Here is a 23,936-nt window from a genome sequence, read left to right as displayed (position 1 = left end):
TGTGACTCTGAGTAAGTCATTTAACCTCTGTCTTCTTCAGTTTCCCCATCTATAAAAGGGGATAATAATAGCTTCTACCTTGCAGGGTTATTGTGATGATCAAATGAGATAATATTTATAAAGCACTTTGCACATCTTAAGGCACTATGTTATCATCCCTACTTTCTAGATGAAGAAACTGAAACTCAGAGGAGTTAAATGACTTAAACCTAGTTCTTGATTTCAAATCCAGAATGTCATCCACTGTACTACATGGAATGAGAAAAGGAGACATGCAGACTTAGAGCACAGGATGCTCCTAGGGGTGGTAGGTTTGGGTGGAGTCAGCAGAACACCACTAGATGCCTGGAGGTGAGGTTCAGGGAGGGGCACATCAATGAAAGCTTTCAAAAGAAAAATCTGTCCACAAGACAGATCTGATTTCATCCTACAAGAGCTGGCGATTTTTTTTGACTTCAACATCATCATAATCATCACCACCATCATTATTGTTATCATCATCATCATCATCACCACCACCACCATCAGCATCATCATTTTTATTAAAAGTGTCCACCTTAATTTAAGCTGGATCCATTTTTTCCTCATGAAAACAAGGGGAGAAAGCTAGGTAGGCCCTGTCTATGAGGCTAACTTTTACCAGTAAATGAAGCAGAAGGGTGTGTGGATCCCTGCCTCTTCTTTTTTTGCCCACCAAGGCCCATGAAGAAGACTGAAAAGCTCCATGTTTCCTTTTCACCCTAGTTTCTATCTCTCCTACAAACCACTTTTTCTAGCAGTGTTTCAGAGATCATTTTCTGGGCTTAGGTTTTTAAGACTCAAATTCTTTTTCCCTTTAGGGACTTTCCAATCATGAAGTGGATGGCAGTGCTATCTCTTATGCTGTACTTGGTCTGAAGAAGGGCTATGCTTTGATTGGCAATGCATAACAGTCATAAAAATGAAAAGCAGTTTGGTGTCATAAAACTAGCTAAAGAGCACGGAAGCAATATCTGGGAGATACTAAGGTTCCAATAACAGACAATTCAATTTTACCCCAAGTTCCTGCTTCAAATGTTTTGAATAAACCTTAAAGTGTAATGTAAATGCTCATTACCATCATCATGGTTCTTGGTAATCCGGGTGCATTTTCATACTTTTCCTTTTGTACTTTACCCATTATAGTTTATTCTAATCCTAACTATATGCCAGACCTCACTTACTGGGGTGCTTTTCTTTAGCTCACTGTACTCTTCTTTTTTAAAATTTCTTTATTTGCTTTTAGTTTTCAACATCCACTTTTCTAAGACTGTGAGTTCTAAATTTTCTTCCCCTCCCTCTGATCCCCCCTCACCAAGACCACCATACTCTTAACCTGGAGTCAAAAGCCCTCCCTATCAAACTGTGGTCCTATTGCTTAGGACTTCAGGCCAACTTGTTATCAAAAACCCATCCAGAATGCTTTTCACATCTAACAACAGTTGAACTCTTGTAGCAAGCATATACTCCTCCATCTTCTAATTATAGAAAGGACTTTAATTTGATTTTCCTTCATTCCTATTTTCCATGTGCTTCCTTTTTTCTGCAGCAGAAACAGATGCTGTACAGTCATGTAGTAATCTCTATATAAGTAGTAAGAAAACTTAAGACTATTTTTTCCCAATCAGACCAGACAGAGTAGTATTCCTCTCTCAAAGGTAAAAAGGAACCATTCTTTTTTCTAATAGTCTATTTGCTACCTGTGGTGTTCACTAGTAGTATTCATCCAACCATCATTTTACAATTTGCCAGTGCTACAGTTTAAATTTACAAAAAAATTTCAGCTCTTACCAGAAACCATTTTCTAAAATGACCACTGTCTGTGCTAGGACACATCATTTTAAGACAATATTTGAACAGAAAATAGAACAAGATTTTAAAACAGCACTAAATTGGTTTGGCCACACCAGGTGAAGAGGAAACCACCAATCGACAAGACAGAATGGGATAGCTACTTTGATGAAAATGGTCACTTGTCCAAATCCCGTGATTTTATTTGCCTCAATATCCTGGAGAGGGTAAGTCCTCCCATTTATTTTGGGAAAGGGAAAACGTGGTTATCAACAGGTCCCCATTAATACTCTTGGAGAGTTGGGGGAAGGAGAAAAATGGCTACCACCAGGACCTCATCCATACCCTTAGAGAGTTGGAGGACCAGTAGAGCTGAGGAGGATAGGGGAATAGAGGGCAAGGAAGGTCTGGCTTTGGGAAGGAATGCTCAGAGAAGTCCAGAGTTCTGTTGTCTACTTTCATACAACCCTGAGGGTTGGCCCCATGCTCTCTCTGCTCACAGGGCCTGCATCCCTCCATAAGGACAGAGGCATGGAAATTCCTCACAGGCTTCTACTCATGGAGGAGTTCTAAGGATGAGCGCCTGATGGTGGACAACACCCGGAAGTATGTTGGGTCACTGTAGATCTATGACATTATGGGAATAGGATGGAGGAAAGTATGGGTTAGACTAGAACAGAAGGTCTGAATGATGACTTTTCTAGGCCTGTTTCCTCATCTATAAAATGGGAACCATAGTAGTTATATTTATGACTTATTTGAAACCCTCTCCAGGCCCTGTGAAACCCCAGACTAAGTCAGGGAAAGGTCTTTGTAAAGTTTAAAGTACTATATGGATCGAGTTACTATTATCATCAACTCTTCTGGTCTCGAGGAAGAAACATCTCTCTTCTTCTCTCAAGCTAAGCTTCTTGAGACCCCATCTTCTTCCACCTTGTAAGGATCAAATGAGATATTGCACATCTATAATAAATTAGGTTATTATTAGGATCACAAATCCCATGATTTAGTATTGGGATTGAAATCCCATCATTTAAACCTGGAAGGGACCTTAGAAATCCTAAGTCCAACGCCTTCATTTTATAAATGAGGAAAATGAGGCTCATGGAAGTTGTGTCTCATTAGTCAATCAACAAGAATTTATTAAGTGTTTACTCTGTGCCAGGAAATATACTAAGTGATGGATATATAAAGAAAAAAAGAAAAAATGGTCTCTGCCCTCAAGGAACTTCCATTCTAAGAGGTCAAGAAGAAATTAACTAGGTATACAGCCAATCTGTACTAAGCAGATGGAGGGCTATTTCAGAGGGGAAGGCACTGGTAACCAGAAGAAGAGGTGGGAGGATCAGGAAATGGTCCTGCAGAAGGTAGAATTTGATTTGAATAGAACTCATATTTGAACCCAAGCCTCCTTACTCTAAATCCAGTGCTTTGCCTATTATATTACTATTGGTATCATCATGGTTGTCTCAACCAAAGATGTCAAACACCCTAGGCATTTCTGTCACAACTCTCCAGAGTACAGCCTGAACCTAATTAAAATGTAATTGAGGAAAATTTAACAAATATATGAAAATACAATAGAACAGAGATGGTGTTAATATGTGGTTTTCTAAGCCAATATGCAGCCTGTAATGATTTTATATAGGGTTTAGTGCCCCCTGTTTCTATTTGAGTTTGATACCACTAGTCTAAACTCTTCACAACCTTTCCCTTCAATTCATTTGTTTTCATTTAAATTTTTTTTGTTTTATTTTCTAGCCCCTCCCTTGTGCTCAACTATACATTCAGCTCAACTCTAGGGGGAGAGGAATAGGAATATTTATTGTTTTGGGGGAAGTTCCCAGGTGGGGAAAGACAAATACCCTACATGAGACAATTAAACAGTGATATGTAATAGTATAAAATCTGGTTCTGAACTGGATGGTTTTGATTCAAAGGGCTCTGAAGATGGGAGCATAGAGTTCAGTGTGGGCTAGAATGCTCAGGATACACTTCACAGAGAATGCAACCCAAAGAGTTGGGAGGATTTGGAACAAGGTGGGAGGAGGCAAAAGGGGATCTTGGGGATCAGTCAGAGGAAAGGTCCAGTGCTGAGAATTAGTACAGAGTGTGCAAAACAGTAACCAAGCTGGGGCAACTGGAGCTTTACTTTATGGGGTGGGAGGGGGCTCTTCCGCTCTGCCATTCATTCCCATGTCTCATGATCCTCCAACAATCTTTTACAATACAGCATGATTGCTCCCTTTCTCTATTCTGGCCCCAGACCTTCATTCCTAGGGTCCATGGCTATGGGACCCCCTCTCCCAGGCTCACCTCTCTGTACCATGGCATCCTCTACCTGCTGCCTACTCCTAGGTGTCAGGGGTCGTGGCTTGAGGTCAAGAGTTTTAGGGCCATGCATCTGCGGCATAAGCTGGACTTTCTGGGGGACAGGCCATGCCTTGTCTCAGAATGACTATGAATGGCTAGATCACCGGCCTTAGAAACCTGTTCTGTATCATTTAGGGAAGATGAAGCATGGACCCAGGTGATGTAGGCAGTTGAGGGCAATCGAACCCTGAGGTCTTCTCAAACATCCACTGAGCTTTTCCCAGGATCAGCCCTGTATTGTTCCTTCACCCAGTTGCTTCCTGAGCAATGATATTATCCAGTTTATATTCACAGAGGCCTTTTTAGGAATCTTGTCTTTCCCTCGTTCTGACATATGAGACCTCCCCTCATGCCTAGTTATGACTCTAGGGGTATAGGAGGAAGAAGGTTAGGAAGCAAAGATACAGAGAATCCCAAAACATCTGCTGTAAATCCCTCTCTGCCTTGAGAATGTATCTGAGAGAGATCTGAAGTTGATTATTCTTCCTTGTTAAGTTTGTCTAAGGCTGGTGTGAAAATACACTGGTGTTAGCTCTGCACCCACCGACCAGAGACAGTGTGTTTCATTTCTGATTGGTAGCCCAAGGCAGAGAAGGAATTCCTTGTTCTCACTGACCCTTAGCCCCAAGTCACAGCAGTTCTCATTGCTGGGCCCCTGAAGACATTCCCCTTGTTTCCTTGCAGGAAAAACTATGAGGCTTTATGTGAAATGTATGAGAAAATCCAACCACTCCTGGAAAATTTGCACCGGAATTTCATGGAGACACGAAACAACATCTGTGAGCAGAGCTGGGCAGAACCCCTCAGGATCCCCTCCCTCAAAGATTTCCAAGGAAGGAAATTCCCCAGGTTTTGCAGAATTGGCTGCAGATGCCTCCGAGCTTTGGGTCACCATTTTGGGGCTAATGCGTCCACAATTAAGTCTTTGCTGAGGCTCCTGGCCGGGCCTATGGGGGGAGGTACCTGCCCTGGCACACGTTGTAGTATGGTTGAAGGGAGATTTACACATGAGAAATCTAGAAAACAGCACAAAGCAATAAAAACGTACCAACAGCTATGAGTGCCATAGACTGGGAGGTCAGATTAGGGACCTATTGGTATCCACTGGCACAGACACAGAAGGTTCCCTGGAAAAAGTAGAATAGAACTGGGCCTAGCAAGGGACACAGTTATTTGTGCTGGTGGAAGGGAGAAGGGAAGACACTCTAGGCAGGCAACAGAGGAGATAGTGGAAGATTAGAGGGCAAGGGGAATGTCTTGAACAGAGAGGGATGAGTATCTGTGCAGGCATACTGAGACTAGCTTGATTGGGGTGGAAGGATTAGAGAATTCTCAAGTCCCAGACCCCACCAACCCATCCTGCTCCATCATGGGGCACGGCATTCTGGGGAAGGGGATGAGCTCCTGGCTCCCTCCCCGATTCTGTGACGATCTGGACACTGACCCATTCTAAGGAAAGGAGGAGGTAGATCAAAGGTTCTATCAAAGACAAAACTGTTGCCTTCCCTGTGACCCGTAGTTATCCCCACCACGTATTCCTTTTCATGCTCTCCATGCCCAAGTTCTCGGGAAGCTTGACTCAGTACCTGAAATGTCCCAATGCAAAAAATGCCCCTAAGAGGAAGGCACAACATAAGGTCAATGTGCTCACAGGCCCACAAGAAACGACAACCTAGGGCATTGAATATCCCAGTCATGCTCTGCTGCAGGCCAGGTGGGCCTCACCACCTTCTCTCTCCTGACTGTAACACTACGAGGCTCTGCATGAGTCAGTCTCAAACACCATCAGCAAAGGCTTGCTTCCCCTGCCTTTTATGCATGAGCTTCAGGCAACCCTAGCGTGACAGAGTTTGCCGTTCTTGCGGCTGTCCGTCTGGTAGCTTTGTCTGCACTGGTCAGGAGAGTGGGTGAGTTATTCTGTGCTTATCTCCCCAACCTCCTGAAGCCTACGACATCCAGAGACTCTACGACAAGGATCCGCTGGGCAATGTCATCATAGACAAGAAACGTCTGGAGAAGATTCTGCTCCTGAGTTACGTGTGCAACACAGATGCTGGTGAGCCGCCCCGGGTTGCCCTTGCCTCTGTCCCCCCCTCTCGAGCCAGCCCAAGCCTGTTTCTTCCTCACCCTGTCCCGTCCATCTCCCTTTTTCCTGGCTCTCTCTTCCTCAGTCTCTTCCCCCAAGTTCCCAGCCCTTGCCTCCCCTGAGCTCTGCCCCTTCCCCATGCCCTCTCCTCCACCCCCAGCTCCCAACCTAAGGGGGACCTGGCACTCCATCCTCCCCCACCTCAGTTCTGTTATATCTCTGCTAGAATACCAGCAGGGCTTCCATGAGATGGTGATGCTTTTCCAGCTGATGGTGGAGAATGACCATGAGACCTTCTGGCTTTTCCAGTTCTTTCTGCAGAAGACAGTGAGTGGCCCAGCCCAATCCTAACCACCCCAAACAAAAGTGCCAACAGAGTTGGCAGAATTTGTCTCTGTTCACCTACCTGTGTCTTGTCAGTCCCAGCCCCCACCCCCCACATTCTCAGTGCTCTCCCAAGGACTCTTCACTTGGCACTAAACTGACAGAGGGCAGGGATTAGCCTTACTCACCACTTAGCACCAGGCCCACCATATAACAAAAGTTCTACTTATGATGAATGAATGAATACACATGAATTCAATATGTTCTCTGTCCCAGGATTAGGGGGAGGTTGGGTTAGGGATGGATGTACATTTTAAACCTATTCTGTTATTTATGTAGTTATGTCAAAGAGTTGTTATTCAGTTGTTCGGTCATGTACAACTTTTCATGACCCTATGGACTATATTGTCCATTTTCTCGGCAAAGATACTGGAGTAGTTTGCCATTTCCTTCTCTGATTGACTAAGGCAAACAGAGGTTAAGTGACTTTCCCAAGGTCCCACAGCTATTAAGTATCTGAGGCCAGATTTGAACTCAGGTCTTCCTGATTCCAGGCCCAGCACTCTACTGAGCCATCTAGCTGCCCTATGTCAGAGAAAACCACAGTATGATTTTAAATACTACTACTACTACTACTTCTACCACCACTACCACCACCACCACCACCACTACTACTACTACTACTAATAATAATAAATAGTAATAAGAGAAGGAGAGAGACCTATGATTTCATTGGGATAAGGATCTACCAATAAGGATATGTCCTTTTACAATGCAGATGAGCACTCGTTTTACAGTTTACAGTTTTAGAGAGTTGTTTGGGGGGATCCAAGGGTTTAAGTGACTTGCCCACAGTCACAGAGTTAGGATGGGTCAGGGGAGGGATTTAAATCTGGTATTTCCTGATTCTGGGTCAATTCCACTATTGCATATCCCCTGTAGATGATGATAATTTTTAATCATTCTTCACTCATGTCCAACTCTTTGTGACCCCATTTAGGATTTTCTTGGCAAAGAGAGTGAAGTGGTTTGCCATTTTCTTCTCCAGCTCATTTTGCAGATGAGGAAACTGAGGCCAACAGGGTTAAGTGACTTGTCCAAATCACATAGCTAGTAAGTGTCTGAGGCTGGATTTGAATTCAGGTCCTCCTGACTCCAGGGCTGGCACTGTATCCACTATGCCACCTAACTGCCCCAATAATAATAATAGGAGAAGAATTAAATTAGGAGGAGTAAGAGTAAGAAAAAAAGGAAGAGGAAGAGGAGTAATATATTTGCACAGTAGTCCACAGAACATTAAATATGCTAGTATAAGGGCAGGGTAGACTGTGAGTTTAACCTGTGACCTACTTGTGACCTACCTTCCTTTATATCCTCAGTGCTTAGCATAGTGCTTGGCAAATGGTTGGCACTTAATAAATGCTTTTTGACTGTCTGGATAGAGATTGGTCCTAGTCTATCTGAAATCTCTCAAAAAAAGATGAGAATGAGATTATGATGATGATAATAATAATAACAATAATAATAACTGGTGCTTATATAGTCCTGGAAGGTTTGCACAGTGCTATACAGACATCTCAATTGATTCTTAAAACAACTTTGAGATGAGAACTACAAATATTGTCTCCATTTTAAAGATGCATAAACTGAGGCTGGATGAGTTGCACTTAGCAAGTATCAGAGGCAAGATCTGAACCCATTTTTCTGACTTCAGGGCTAGTATTTTAACCACTGAGCCATTTCGCCTCTCATCAGCAAAGAATATCAAGACTTGGAGTCAGGAGATTTGGGTTCTAGTTCTAGGTCTGACTAACTCAATGATATTGGCCAAAGCCTAATCTGTGAAAAGGAAGCAATTCCCAACTCCCTTCCTCCCCCAAGGTTGTTGTGAGATCATTCTGTACTTGGTAATGAACAGTAGAAATGTTAGTTATTAATGATGTTATTATTTAATTATCTTTGCTAGATTAGACTTTCCTTCAGTTTGCATTTTCATGCTTGTTTGCAGAGATATTGGCCTTCTATCTTGAAGCAAACTTTCTTTGCATTGCTGATGTGGAAACTCCCTCCACTGACGCAAATCTGTAGCTGCCTTGTAATTGATATAATCCTGGAGAGGTGTGTAGGGGCATTGAGAGATCAAGATCTTCCCCACTCTCACACAACCAATATGTGACAGAGACAGTTCTTGAACCCAGCTTTTCCTAGCTCTTGGGCAGGCCCTCTAGCCACCATACCACTTTGCTTGTCATTCAGAGAAACAGAAACACAAAACTGAAAACAATCTCAGAGGCCTTCCAGTCCAATGTCTACCCAAAGAATGACTCCCACCTCCAACAAGTGGCCCTCCCGTGTGTCCACCTAAAAACTGGAGTGCCAGGGAATTCCAAGGAATCCCACTCCATATTTTAATATCCCCAATTGTTTTCCTAATGTTGGGATAACATCTGCCTTCCACCCCTTGGAGAGTGTAAGTTCTAGTTCTGGGGCCAAGTAGAAGTAACCTAATTCTGCTCCCCGTAAGAGCTCTTCAACCATATCAAAACCACTCCCGTGTCTTCTCTGTCTTCCCTTTTCTAGACTAAATGCCCTGAGTTCATTTTGTCTTGCAGAGTAGTTTTGAGTCCTTTAGCATCCTGTTTCTTCCTCAGAACACCCTCCAACTCTTCAATATCCTTTCTAAAACATGGCTCCCAGAATCAGACACAGTATCCCATTCTAACCAGGACAGAATATAGTCGGATCACCACTCCCTTCATTCTGGACAACATGTGATCTAAACAATGCGACCTAAAATCACATTAGAGATCATGAGAGGAAATGTGGTAGAGGGAATAGAAAGGTAGCCTTAGACACAGGAAAACCTGGAATCAAATCACACCTCTGACTGGAGTTCCATGGCTGGGCAAATCACCTCACTACTCATTGTGACAAGCAAATCTTACAGCTGCAAGTTGTTGAACTATTGCTAATCTGCATTGGTAGGGGTAGTATCTTTGCGGCAGCTGAGTGGTACAGTGGGTAGAGTGAAGTCAGGAAGACCTGAGTTCACATGTGACCTCAGATATTTACAAACTGTGTGACCCTGGACAGGTCACTTACCCTCTGTTTGCCTCAGTTTCCTCATTTGTAAAATGGGGATAGTAGCATCTTTATCTTAGGATTATTGTGAGGAACATAATAATTGTAAAATGCTTAGCAGAGCACTTGGTACATACATAAATGTTAGCTGTTATGCTATTGTTGTTGTTATTATTACACCAATAAAGACATAGGTCCAGACCAAAGAGGAAAAACAAAGGTCTCATCAGCTGCTATGTTACACTGTTGGGCCATATCAAGCTTTCAGTCCCCTAGACCCTCAAGGTCTTTTTTGTTTTTTTACATGAAGTTCATTCTATTTCCTATACATGTGTGGGAATCCAAAAAGAACACTTTTCTTGCATCACTAATTAATTTATTATGTTAGTTGCAGGCACTTTTTCAGCCCTTTAAGATCTCTTTGGATCCTGTTTCTGTTATCCACTGTACTGGGTATCCCTCCCAGCTGTCATCTGAAAATTTGAAAATCTTACTATCTGTGCCTTTATCCAAATCATTCATAAAAGTTCTGAGGCAAATGAGACAAAGGATGGCGCTCCTGGGCCTCTGTCTAGAGACTTCCTGACAGGTTGACATCCAGCTCTTAATGGATTTGGTATGGGTTAGTTACTCAATTCCCATCTCTTTGCCTTTTCATGAGAGACATTGGCAAATATCTTGCTAGAATTCAACTATCTTATGTTCTAGTATTCTCTTGATTTACTACTCAGATAACCTCAAAAAAAAAAAGGAAATTATGTCAGTCTGACATGTTCTTCATGAAACTATGCTTGTTCTTCATCACATCAACCCTTTCTGAGTGCTTACAGACTTTCCTAATAATATTCCTCCTCGAACTGATGGTAACTCACCATCTTACATAGTTCAAAGAATGTACCTTCTCCTTTTTGAAAATTAGAATGGCTTTTGCCTATTACCACTTCTAAGCCCCTTGTATAATTCTCAAAAATCAACAACAGAAGCTTAACAATTATATCCAAAAGCTATTGCCATTCTCTGGGTCAAAGCTCATCTAGTGACTAGAACACACGGAGGACAGTTAGAGGCTCCATTGTCTTCTCACTTCTCTTTGGTTCCAATTCCCTCTTAACCATTTTTGTTCTATCCTTCTTGGCAAAAAACACAGAAGCAAAATAACAGTTGAATGGTTCAACCTTTCCATCCACACACAGCAGGGTGGACTTTCTCCTCCAACATAGCAAAAGAGTTTGGTTTTGTTTTTCTTTTTTTAATTGTGTTTATCATCTGTCTCAGCTCAGTCTGAGTTTTCACACTCCTGACAGTGGTCATACAGGAGTGAGTCATTCTTTTATATTCATCCTCAGTTACCTGCTTGCTATTCCATCTCTTTAAAAAGCTGGTTGTGTCCCATGTGGTCATTGCGCTCTCCTTAGATAACACCACTCTTCTCACCTCATTGGATACAGTTGTGATTGCATCATCAGAATTTCATAGCCATTCATGTCAACCAACACTGGGCAGATCTTGGCTCTGCCCTTCACCACAAGGTTCTAGAATTATATCGTATAGAAGAATCCTTCTTCATGGCATTCATACCACAATGGCAACACATTTCCAAATACTGCAACATTTGTAAGAAGTCAGCATGGAAGCTGACTTCAGTGGAGGCTTTGGAGTAGTCAGTAAGATACCTTCCACCTGATTTTCTCACAAGGCCCATTGCTCAAGTTACTGAGGCCACCAGGAAAGTATCAATATTACAGCACCATTCAGAGAATTTTGGCTTAAGTCTGTTTCTAGTACAGAATATACCTGTTGTTCCTATTGTTATCACAAGGGGGCAGCACAAAAGTCTCAGGAAAAATCCCATCATTGATGACACCAGGAATCACTGTTTAATCAGTTCAGTATAATTGTAATAATACAAGCAAACATTTATGTAGCACTTTCAAGTTTGCAAGGTACATTATCTTACTTGATCTTCAACAACCTGTTAAGTGGTTGCTATTATTTTTCCCATTTTACAGATAAGGAAACTCTGCAGTGACATGCCCAGTGTTACATAGATAAGATGATAGGATTATAGAGTTAGAGCTGGAAAGAACAGTAGAAGTCACCTAAGATTTTTACATCATTTTACAGACGAAGAAATTGAGACTCAGAGAGATGAAGCGACTTGCCCAAGGGTCACCAGAGCAGGGATTTGAACCCACATCTTCTGATCTCAGGGGCAGCTAGATGGTATAGTGAGTGGATAGAGTGCCTGGCCTGGAATCAGGAAGACCTGAGTTCAAATTTGACCTCAGACACTTACTAGTTGTGTGACTCTGGGCAAGTCACCTAACCCTGCCTCAGTTTTTCCATCTGTAAAATGAGCTAGAGAAGAAAAATGGCAAACCATTCCAGTATCTCTGCGAAATAGAGTCAGAAAGAGTCAGGTATGCCTGAAATGACTGAACAAAACCCTCTGATTCTAGCTCTAGTGCTCTTTCTGCTCAAACCCAGTTCTTCCTGACTCCACGTCCAGCATTCTGTCCACTATAGCATACTGACTTTCCAGTAACATAATTAAAACATCCAACTGCAGGAAGATGCCTTCTAATTTTTCAGAACCACAGAATGTCTAAGTTGGAAGCACCTCAGTGGCTGTCTGGTCTAACTTGTACCTGGACAATATAAAATTACCATCCATCCTTTGCTTGAAGACTGGTAGTAAAGCCCACTATCCTCTAGACAGTTTAATCTACTTCAGGGTAGCTCTAATTATCAGCATGTTTTCCCCATCTTACATGCTTCACTCAATTTGCCTCAACTTGCTTCCACATTGGCAGGTTGGAGTTTTCCCAGATGGAAGATGACTGCTACAACCCACTACTCTCAGGGTTTTAGGGGGTGACCCTTGAGAGTGACTCTTCCTACTAACACTGTAGCTCATGACTACCCACCTGTGCTAGAAAATCTATTTGGAAATCAGTCATTCAATTAATTTTAGCTCAAAATTTTAATGAACATGCAAGTAAAAAATATAACATTTTCATAATACTATATCCATAAACTTGAATTGCGCTTTCCCACTAATTCACACAGTTTCTGTGCAAAGAAGGGACTTACGGATAGTCCCAGGATAGTAAGACACACTGAAAGGATATATATGGCAAGAGCATCTCATAACGCTGGAACCTCAGACTTTAGTGGCTATCTGTCTCAGAAATTGCCCATAAATATTCTTTGGTGAGCATAGCTTCTTTGTCGAACAAATGCTTTCACTGCTAAGCTGTGCTGATCTATACTGTGGTAGATGAACACTTCACTGGGCATACCTCAGCTGGATGAATTAATTCATTTTGTTGCTTCTCTTGTGGTCTGTTCCTAAGCTGCTTTTCTCCTCAAGTGAGCTTGCTCCCTGACAGCAACTGTAGTATCTGTCACTTTCAGTTTCAGGCTTAGCTGATGCTTTCAATTGAATTAATGTTGTGTTCTCTTAGGAAAAGGCAGTAACCCTTAACCTAAAGTTGGCAAAAAGCTTCTACAATCCAGTACCTTTGCAGGATTCTTCTGCTCCACCTCTCAGCAAAAACAGATGACAATATAAATCAGTTTCTTCTTCTCTTTCTTCTCCTTCTTCTCTTCATTCTCCTTTTCTTTCTCTTCCTCCTCCTCTTCCTCCTTCTTGGCAGCAGATCTTGTAAAGAACAAAAATATCTTCTCTATTTCAGCCACAGGTAGTAATAGAAAGAAAACCTAAACCTCTCTTTAGCTAAATAAATTTGCCTGGAAACAAGTGACAGTGCAGAGAGAGAGTCATGGCTTCTCTGACACATCTGAAGTCTGTAATTTTACCTCCATATCTTCTTACCTCTATCTCTATATAATTATCAACTGAGTCCTCTCTGAGAGAGAGCTCACTTAATTTTGTGATTAGCAGCCAAATCTTCATCATCTATCACTAAACCATTATCAGGTAAAGTACATTTGTTCCATAATCACAAAATAATTCTAGTCCAGAAAACTTAAGTGGCTTGCTCAAGGTCATGGAGATAGTAAATAGTTAAATTTTGAAATTAAGGTCCTCTGGAGATCAACTGTATTTGGGGGGCTGCTTTTGTCTCCTTGTTACAGTGATTGTTTTACATTAGTAAAATAGTAGAAGATGGTGATAGAAGAGTTACTGTCTTTTCCTTTATTCATTTCCATTTTTTCAGCACCAACAATTTCTTCTAACAGGTTAGATTGTAACTGTTAATGGTCTCACAAAATGTCTTCTCATCTTTATTTTGTCTTCTAATTTGCTCTTAACTGCGGCCATTATTCTAACTAATTGATTTTCTTACTGAACACAGATAGCTAATTCTGAAGTGATTCACACATCTCTACCTAGTCATTTCCTGTCTGCTAAGATATAGTTGATTTAATTTTGGAGAATGTTATTTGGTTTTTCACCTTGTCCACAGATTCTTTTGAAAGAAGTAATTCATGTTATACAAGTATGAGGCTTCTGAATAGTCCAACAGTCAGTGGCCTCTTTCTTTTCTTAATCCCGAGCCATATTTTTCCAATATATTTTTCATTATTCTCACCTGTGACAGCCTTCATAATGATCAAAAGATCAAGGTCTATGCTGATTTTGGAGGATCTTGTTAAGTTCCTGGTAGAAGTGCTCTAAAATTACATTCTGTACAAAGAGATGTTGGTACATAAACTGCAATTCAATTCACATTGGGTTTTTGTTTTTGTTTTGCCAATTGATCACTGAAAAGCGGAATGACTCTGAACCTGATGAATGATTTCTTACTGCCTTTGGACATATGGTGAAATCATCTTCACCAGCTCCTTGATTTGCCCCTCCAAAAAGTGCCCATGAGCCATCCTTCCATATAGCTACAGCTTTTTATGTCTTCTGGCTTCATTTATAAGGACAATATCAGTGTTGATGTGATTCCATTCTTCAAAAAGCCTAGCAATACGTTGGTCATTGGATAAAAATCACAAGTAGAAAACCAACAGTTTAAATTAATGCTAGATCATCAAAAAGTTACCTGCTTCTAAGACCACTTTGCCACTGCCATTTTGAAAGTGAAAGGTGGGGGCTAAAGCAGGGAGGAGAGGATATACCTTCTTCCCTTCTTGGCAGAGAGATTATCAGTGTGGAACATTGAATATAATATCCGACTCTCGAAAGTGTTGGCTAATTTCATCAAACTACTTTTTATTGTCTTTATTTTTTGTCATAAGAGATAGCTCTCTCATGAAGACAAAAAGGAAATGTTTAGAAGTGAGAAATGATAATAAAAAAGAGATTAATGTGAAATTTTAAATACAAGTAAAAAGGACCCATCCAGGGCCCTTTTGTGTTTTTCTTTGAACCATAGCTTGCTATGGCCAAAGGAGTAATTGCTAGTGGTCCACCTATTTAGAAATGAGTTTCTTAGCATCTAGGTCAGCTGGTCTTCTGGTAGTAGATTTAGGCTGTTGTCTGAAAATTACTCTACCATTACTTTACAGACCTGCACATCATGGTGGCAGTCTGTGCCACTTTGGATATTTTATCTCTCTGGGACTCAGTTTCCTCATGTATAAAATGAGAGGTTTGGATTAGGTGACCTCTGAGGTCCCTTGTACTTCTCAATCCATGATCTTGTGATCATTGGGTCCACCTCCATGCCACAACAAAGCAGCAAAGCCGGACTTGGGTGCAAGTCTCCTTCCTACCAGCCACGACTACACTTGTAACCAGTCCTACAGCTATCCAACTTCCTAGCAGCTCACTTCATCCCTAATTCATTGCCACCATATTTGAGGGGCCTATCTTCAGACTGAGCTGGCTGCTCTTTGAGCTGATACAACACCCACAGTCAAGTAAGAGAGGGGCCCACTTCCAATGGTTTTCTGCACCTCTGCTCTTCCCTTTCCCAAAAGTGTCTGCTGCGAGGCGTCCTGCCTGGGTCATGAAAGCCTGACCTTGGGGATATATCAAACTGCTTAGAACCCTGAACTCTAAGACCTGACCCAAAATAATGTCAGCTGCTGTGTGAGACCACATAAGGAGCACACTAGCCAAAGGTCTCTGTGGGGCTGGGGAAAAGGGAGTTCTTGAGGATCAGAAGTGAGTTTACTGATGCTCTCCATTGTTCCACTTTCTTTTCTTCTCTCTCCCTCCCCCCTTCCCCTTTCTTTCCCCACTTGTCATCCTCTATCTCCCCAGGAGCACAGCTGTGTCATTAATATCGGGGTAGGGAAGAACCTGGAAATGCTCAACAACTTGATTTCTTTCCTGGATCCCACCTTTGCTGAGCATTTGAGTGAGTTGGCCTTTTACCTTTTACTCTCCTTTAGCTGCTCCATCCCAACCAGGGACCCTGGGGGGTGGGGGCAGCAAAGAATTCAATCCAAACAGGGTCCAAAGGATAAAGTACTAACCGTGGACCAGAGTCCAAATTATACTCTGCCAACTAGACCTTATGTGACCTTGGACAAGCCACTTAACCTCTAGGGCCTCAGTTTCCTCTTCTGTAAAATGAGGAAGTTGGGTTCTAATGGCATCCAGGGGTCTGAGGCACGTAGTCTAGGATGCTACCTACTTGTCCTGATGTGTCTAGATTCTAAGAGCTTAAATGAACTCACCTGTCATTTCATGATCTGTCAGGCTCCCCCTAGGGAACAGAAACCATTCTGGAAAAGATGTGGGAGAGTCTATGGAAACAGGTTGGGAGCTAGGGGGCCCAGGAAGAGGAGCCAGCCACTGACTGGGTTTATTTTTCTTCCCCCATAGAAGAGAAAGGTGCAGGAGCTGTACAATCTCTCTTCCCCTGGTTCTGCCTCTTCTTCCAGAGGGCATTCAAATCATTTGATGATGTCTGGAGGCTCTGGGAGGTGAGAAATTTGGGTGGGCTGGTAGATTAGTCTGGATAAGTCCATACCCTTCACCCCATAGTCTTTCCTTCCTTTCCCCTCCAGATCCACTTATCTCTTTTACCATGCTGATAACACCCAGGCTTACTTTCCCAGGAGTCCCAGGACAGGAACCAAGTCCACACAATTCAGTCCCCTTGTGGGTATCTGACTCACCCAAATCTGTCTACACCCCTGTATGCAAAAACTAGGGTGAGAGAATTTAGCACCCATTCTAGGTGCAGGGCAGGAACTTTCCTTGACGCTGCCTGGTTAGCTCTCAAGAGATTTTGTACTAAGATCTTTGCTGTTGAAGATGTCCCTTAGGGAGGTGTGGCACTTTCCCCTGCAGTGGGAATCCAGAGGGAAATCCAGATTTTTTTCCAGTTGCACATTAGTGATACATTAAATCACTTTGGAAATCTTTCTTTTGGGCAGCAGGAAGAAATCCAGATTTTCCCCTTAGTTTGCAACTTACATATTTGATAAGGGGATGGTACCCAGTGACCTGGATATTTGAAAAATGATTAAGATTGTTCAGGGTATTTGGCTATGTCCCAAGTGGCCTGGGAACCCCAGATAAGCCAGTTGCAATAATTGTCTAGTTTCTGACCTCTTCTGGTTCTTATGAATGTGCCTTCTCCCTCAAAGCGGTACTCACATAGTCTGTTTCCTAAAGAAAGGAAACCTTGAAAAAAAATTAATCTGAGCCCAAACTCTGTCGAATGGTCCAGAACTAAAGCAGAGAGATTCAATTTATTTTAACAAACCTTCTTAAGGAACCTACTATGTTCATGGTACTATTGGGTGCTAGGGTCACAGAGATGGAAAATTACACATTCCCCACCCTCAAGAAGTTTCCAGTCCAATAGGGTGGGATTTGACATGTACTTGAATAAGTATGATCCAAGATAGAACATGATAGGGTATTACAGAGGTAGAGAGAAGGTGCACTAAGAAAATCTAAGGGAAAGATTATGTTCTTCTGGGGAAGTCAGGGGAGGCTTCACGGAGGTGGTGACACCTGAGTTGGGTTTTGAAAGGAAAGAAGAATTTCAACAAATGGTCAAATAGAGGATGTTGTTATTTGTCCTCTGTTCTCAAAGAGGACCATGACATCAGGAAGATGATACCATGACATGCAAGTGAATTGGATTTAAGTGAGGGAGGGCTGTGCATGGTCACCAGGCTCACTTTCTCCTCTGGAGCCATCTAAGTCTAGTGGCCAGATATTCATCAGGATGACTGGAGATGGCCCAGGATGCGGTGGGAGACCTTGGTCTTTTGAAGTTAAGGTCTTTAACAGGTCTCGGTTTGACTGAGGCAACACCTATTTATTGATTAAGGATAGGTAAGAAATGAGACAAAAAAATAGCCTCTATTACCTAGTTAAGAAAAATCCACCTAGGAGGGAAGACCCTCTAGGTTTCTGGCCAAAACAGAAACAATTGCTATTTATACTCACCTCAAGCCAATCAGGGCCCAAACAATGACCAAGTGGAGTTTGGCCTGGGACCTGTTGTTGGATATAACCTGCATGAAGGGAAGAGAAGGGACAAAATCAGAAAAGTGAGTAGTCCAGTTTAACTAGAATGTAGGATACTTAAGTGAGCAGTGAGAAATAAGATTAGAGAGATAAATTGAAACAAGATTAAATGGGCTAGATAACCTCTTGAGGCCTCTTGCAAAGCAGAGTCTCTCAAAAATCGGCCCTGGGTCCAGGGATTCTGCCCTGGTTATTCAACCATGTAGTAGCTGTTCCTTCTCTGGGCCAGCACTTCTTGGTCGTGAACTATCTTCCATCACCAAGGGCTTGGGTACATGGCCCTCCTTTTTTCTCCTTCATTTTGTTCCCCTCGAAGACAAGGAAACTCTGCCCCTCTCTGAGGCCAGGGACCATGCCTCTTCCTTCTCTTGTCTTTCCCAATCAATCAAGTAAACATTGATTAAACCACAACTATTTGCCAGAAAAATACTATGCTAGACTAGAGACACAAAAATGAAATAATCCTTGTCCTCCAAGAGCGTAATTATATTCTTCTGGGCAGGGATACAACACAGGTAAATAAACACAAGACATATTCCAAATAAATACAAGTGCAGTCTATCATGGGACAGGACACACAACTGTGAGCATCCAAGTTATCCCACGCTCAGTAGGGACTGACTCTCCCTGGCCCATGGCTTTCACAGGTCCTGCTGACAGGGAAACCCTGCAGGAACTTCCAGGTGTTGGTGGCCTACAGCATGCTGCAGATGGTGAAGGAGCAAATTCTTCTGGAGAGTATGAATGGTGAAGATATCGTCATGGTGAGGAAACCCACAGGCTGGTCTGGCTTAGGATCTTTGGGAGAAGTGGGTACATCTCTTTCCTTTACCCCTCCCTCCTTCAACCTCTGACTTCCTTGCTCCCTATTTCTTCCAACTCTGCCTCAGTCTAAATGAAAGGACACAAGGTTTAGAGCAGGAGTGTGTAGTAAACATTTAACAACCAGGTTCTTGATATATTCATGATATGCTTTTAATTTGCATTATTAGCATTTTCTCCAACATTTTCTTACATTTAAACAACCAACGAAGCAGTAAATCAAGCCCTGATGTGTGTGTAGTTTGCCGATTTCTGAGGCATGAAGGCTCACACTGAAAATTTAACAATCAACTTTATGCCAGCATTTTTTTGTTCAGTCGTGTCTGATTCTTTGTGATTCCATTTTGGGTTTTCTTGGCAGAGATACTGGAGTGGTTTGCTTTTTCCTTTTCCAGATCATTTTACAGATGAGGAAACCAATACAAACAGGATTAAGTGACTTGCCCAGGGTCACCCAGCCAGTGTCTAAGGCCAGATTTGAACTCATAAAGATGCATCTGCCTGACTCCAGGCCTGGCATTCCATCCATTGTGCCACCTAGCTGCCCTTAAGCCAGCATATCCCTGTCTTAAGGCACAATGTGGTAAAATAGAAAGAGCATGATTCTGGACTCAAATGACCTGTTTTCGAATCTTGTTTCTGACATTTACTATCTCTGTAACCCTTGGGCAAATTACTTAACACCCAAGAGCCTCAGTTTCCTTATCTGTAAAATGAGAGGTCTAGAGTAATTGATCTCTGAGGTCCTTTCAAGCTCTAGACGCATGACCTGTGCTTGGCCTGAACCTGAGTTCTGTCCTTGCCCCCCATGGCAGTGTGATCTTGGGCCCTTGTTTTCTCCTCAGGAAAGAGAATGGAACCCTTCCTTCCCTAGCCTCATAGTGGGTAGTCATGGTGAGGTCCTGAGTGAGGACTCTTCAAAACTGAGTCTGGCAAAAGAGACATGATAGAGATTAAAGGATGGGGGTGCAGGTGGGGGGAACGGAAGAGGCGCAATAAAACAAGTACTAGTCTTGGAATCACAAGACAGCTGTATTCAAATCCCACCTCCAATACCTACTTGTTGGATGACCCTAGTCAAGTCACTTACTTTCCCTGAGACCCAGTTTCTTCAACTGTAAAATGGGCATAAAATATCATCCTGTAGTTTTTATCTCATAGTACCATTGTGAGGTTTCGATGGGATAACCTATGAAAGTGCCTTGTAACCCTAAAAGCATCATAGAAATATCAGCTCTTACTATGTTTACCCCATCATTGGTCCCTCCCTTAAAAAGTACCTGGGAGGTGTTGTACATTGCACATGATTCTGGTTTTTTTCCAATGTATTGATTCATTGTGTTGACTTGTTGACTTTTTTTGTCTTTAAAAAATACCCTTTGTGGGGCAGCTAGGTGGTGCAGTGTATATAGCACTAGCCCTGGATTCAGGAGGACCTGAGTTCAAATCTGGCCTCAGACACATAACACTTATTAGCTGTGTGACCTTGGGCAAGTCACTTAACCCCATTGCCTAGTCAAAACAAAAAAAAAAACAGAAAACAAAAAAAAATACCATTTGTTACAGGAGGTGGCTGTCTGGGAAGAGGAAAGTAAGGGATGCTGGGGATAACTATGATGATGTAAAATAAAAATAAATTAGAAGTACCCTAGAGGGGACTTGTTCTTCATATCTGTTTTCTGAGGGAGTCAGTGACTCAAGCAGTGGGAGCAGAAGAGAGGGACCAAGAGAGTCGGGAATTCCCAGATGCTGCCACATCTGGCCAAGAGCAGATGGGGGAGGAGGAGGTTGTAGAGGTGACAAAATGAGACTGGAATCTCCCTCCTTTCCTCTCAGTCAGTCCTCCCCTGCTCCGTTCTTAGGATTTATTTTTCCCCTCCATTTCCCCTTAACAAAACTTGATCTTGGACAAACTGTCCCTGAGGAAAAGATCTGATGGATGAATCTTCCATGTTAGTAACTAATATTGGCTCTTAACTGGAGCAAAAGCCTTAGGTGAGTAGAATTTCAGGGAGCCCGGGGCCTTCCCAGAGCTGATCACATCACATTGTGTAGGTCTTCACCTCCCTCTGGTTGTGCGCAGCCTCTCAGGGAACACATCCCTCAGACAGGTCCAGATGACCCACAATTCCTCTTTCCCCTCCACAGGCCTGCAATAATCTTATTGACCTTGATGCTGATGAGCTTATCTCTTCTGCCTGCTTGGTCTATGCTGAATTAATGCAGAAGGATGTGAGTATTCAGAACTTTCAGGCCCTCTAAGGCAGCCATCCTTCACTGGCATTCCTTTCTCCCTCAAACCACCCTCCCCAAATCATCACTTTCCTTTACATTCTTGAAGTTCTTGAGAGAACATTTGGTGCCAAAGTATTGCATTCTTTCATTCCCAACCAGACAGTGAGCTCCTCAGATGAACTCTTATCTCTGCCTCTCCCCACAACATAACTAAACACAGGACTAAGTATGTAGGGAAATGCTGGTTCTACAAATGAATGAAAGCATGCACAAATCCAGGAATAAGTGAATGAATGACTGAATGGGATGAATGAGTGAAAAAGTGAATGATGGAAGACCAGTGAATGAAGGACTGAATGGAGAGAATGAGTAAGGAAGTAAATGAATGAATAACTAAAGTAATGAGTAAGAAAATAGATGAGTGAACAAATCAGTGGGCAAATGAATGCATGAAAAGACAAAAAGTGAAGGAATGAAGGCATGTCAGTGAATAAATAAGACCTCAAAGAAAGAATATGATAAGATGGATGAATAATGACTGAATAATGAAAGAACAAATGAGTGAGTGAGTGAATTAATGGTTGAATCAATGAGTGAATGTGAATAAATGAAATGTGAAGGAATGTGAAGGAATGAAAGGATGTATTAGTGAATGAGTAAATGAATGAATGAGTGAGAATAAACTATGGAGTGAGTGAAGGAATGAATGAGTGAAAAGCAAATGAACGTATGTACAAAATAATGAGTAAGTGAAGGGATGAGTAAAGGAAAGAAGGAATGAAGGAACCAAGGTATGAATCAGTGAATGAGTCAAGGAATGAATAAATTAAATGAATAAATAACTAGAGGAATAAGTGAGTGAATAAGTAAATCAGTGAATGAATGAGTGAAGAAATGAATTCAATAGTGAAGGTATAAGTAAGTAAATGACTGCTATTGTTGCAAGTAGCTCCTCATCTTTTGGACCCCTAATGGCCCCGGGGGCCCTCTCTTTTTATTTCCATAGGTTCCAGAACCTTTAAAGGAATTCTTCCAGTAAGGAAACAACAACACTGTGTTCAAAGCAGACAGACGTAGTACCTGGGCAGTAACGTCAGGAACAACTGATTAGGGATGAGAGAATAATACAACGCCATTGGAAATCACCATTGCTTTGGGCGAGTGACCATTTCTAAGGGCCAAGAGAAAAGAGCACCAGTGACATCCATTACAGGGCTGCCTCTTAGACTTGGGTGGGCTAGGAGAGATTGGCCACCTGGAAAGAGTTTGTTGAGGGATGGGTAAATATGGTAAAAGATGGGAAGGCTGGGAAGAGATCATGAGGGCCAAGAAGAGATGATGTGGACATGGAATAGTAATGATGAGGATGATGACAATAATAATAATTACTTGAATTTATATAGCATATTACAGTTTCTAGGGCACTTTCCCTCACAACAGCCCAGTGAGGCCATTAGTGCAAGTAGCATTATCCTCAACAAGGAAGACAGAAATACCGTGATTTTCTTGGGGGCAACACAGTTAATAATGTCAGAGGCCAGGTCTTCTCATTCCAAGTCAAATATTCTTTCTACTGTCTTGGCCAGGAAGACTGTTTGCAGGCAGGAAAGAGACAGGAAAGGCTGAGAAAAGGCATGAGGGATAGAATGAGATTGTGTGGGTTGAAGAGAGATTGTACAATTCTGGGAAGAAATTATGCAGGTTAGTAACTATTTAAAAGGCAGCTGTGTATTCTATGTTAAAAAATAATTGCTAAAAGTGTATTCATGCTAATAAACTGAGCCCCCACAAAGGTTCTTATCCAACCAAGCCAGGATAAGCCCCACTCTGAGTCTGCTAGGCCCATCCTCACAGGACCAGAGCACTGGCCCAGGGGTTCATGCCTCAAGTCTCTGCCCCCCTCTCATCCCCTGAGGAGGCCCCACGTGGCAGGATCCTCCATGCTGAGGGAGGGGCACTGCCTGTTGTCTCCTCGTGCAGAATCCCTCCCAGGCCCCAGAATTATAGCTCTCTAATCTCAGAGCATTACTTCCACTGGCATTCCCTTAGTATTGCTCTAAGGGACATAGGAGAATGAATCCCATGGTCTGGATCATGGATTGTGTGGTCTGCCATTATGTTCCCCAAATTTCTCTAGGCAAGGCCATGGTCAGGAGAACATGGAGGAACTCTGCTCAAAGTCTCTAAGCTTGGACAATCTCTTCCCCAATCTAATTAATCTCTCCTAAGGCTGTATAACCTCTGGCCAGACCTCCTGACCTGGAGCTTTCTGGAACAACATGGCAAGAAAGGTCTGGGCAGCCAAACCCACTTCCTTGCCTGAAATTTCTTATAGCCACAGAGAACAGCACCCATCTCATCATATTCAGAGGATATTCACATATATTAGCTTATTTAGATGAGCTTATTTCTCATATTATCCCTGGGTGGGCAGTAGAAGACAGGGCAGGGTAGAAATAGGTGGGGAAACTGAGGCTGATAATGGGGAAATAACTTAACCAAAGTCACACAGTCACTGGTACATCCAGGACAAGACTACCTGGTCCAAGGCTCTTTCCATGGCTTCACAGATGTTTTCAGAGAAGCACTTTCTTGTTGTATGAGCACAAGCCTCAAAGTCCCAAGGAAAGGGGCAAGGGGGTTAGAAGTCAGTGATTCACTTAGCAGGAACAGAAAGAGAAAAGCCTAATGATGAGAGGAGTGCTTCCCGTTCCCCCACGTGGCAGCTGTCAATACCATAGCATTCTAGGTTCTACATGCGGCCAAGGCACTCTAGGCTGCACCCACCAT

The 23,936-nt window shown here is 42.5% G+C and overlaps 1 protein-coding gene across 1 annotated transcript in view; it reads left to right on the top strand.

Moving 5' to 3' along the window:
- Window positions 1–22,185, top strand: part of TBC1D21 (TBC1 domain family member 21) — a 23,489-nt gene extending 1,304 nt beyond the window's left edge. The window contains exons 2-11 of the mRNA XM_027858277.1: window positions 1,929–2,036; window positions 2,312–2,415; window positions 4,867–4,961; window positions 6,128–6,238; window positions 6,495–6,595; window positions 15,858–15,954; window positions 16,425–16,525; window positions 18,737–18,853; window positions 21,060–21,143; window positions 22,153–22,185. Of these exons, the coding sequence (XP_027714078.1) occupies window positions 1,929–2,036; window positions 2,312–2,415; window positions 4,867–4,961; window positions 6,128–6,238; window positions 6,495–6,595; window positions 15,858–15,954; window positions 16,425–16,525; window positions 18,737–18,853; window positions 21,060–21,143; window positions 22,153–22,185 (951 nt within the window). The remainder of the gene's footprint in view (window positions 1–1,928; window positions 2,037–2,311; window positions 2,416–4,866; window positions 4,962–6,127; window positions 6,239–6,494; window positions 6,596–15,857; window positions 15,955–16,424; window positions 16,526–18,736; window positions 18,854–21,059; window positions 21,144–22,152) is intronic.
- The last annotated feature ends 1,751 nt before the right edge of the window (window positions 22,186–23,936 follow it).

This window comes from Vombatus ursinus, unplaced genomic scaffold (genome assembly GCF_900497805.2).
Source record: "Vombatus ursinus unplaced genomic scaffold, bare-nosed wombat genome assembly UNPS02012811.1, whole genome shotgun sequence".
Lineage (NCBI taxonomy): Eukaryota > Metazoa > Chordata > Mammalia > Diprotodontia > Vombatidae > Vombatus > Vombatus ursinus.
Note: the sequence above shows the minus strand (reverse complement) of the source record. Positions and strands in the feature narration are given on the sequence as shown.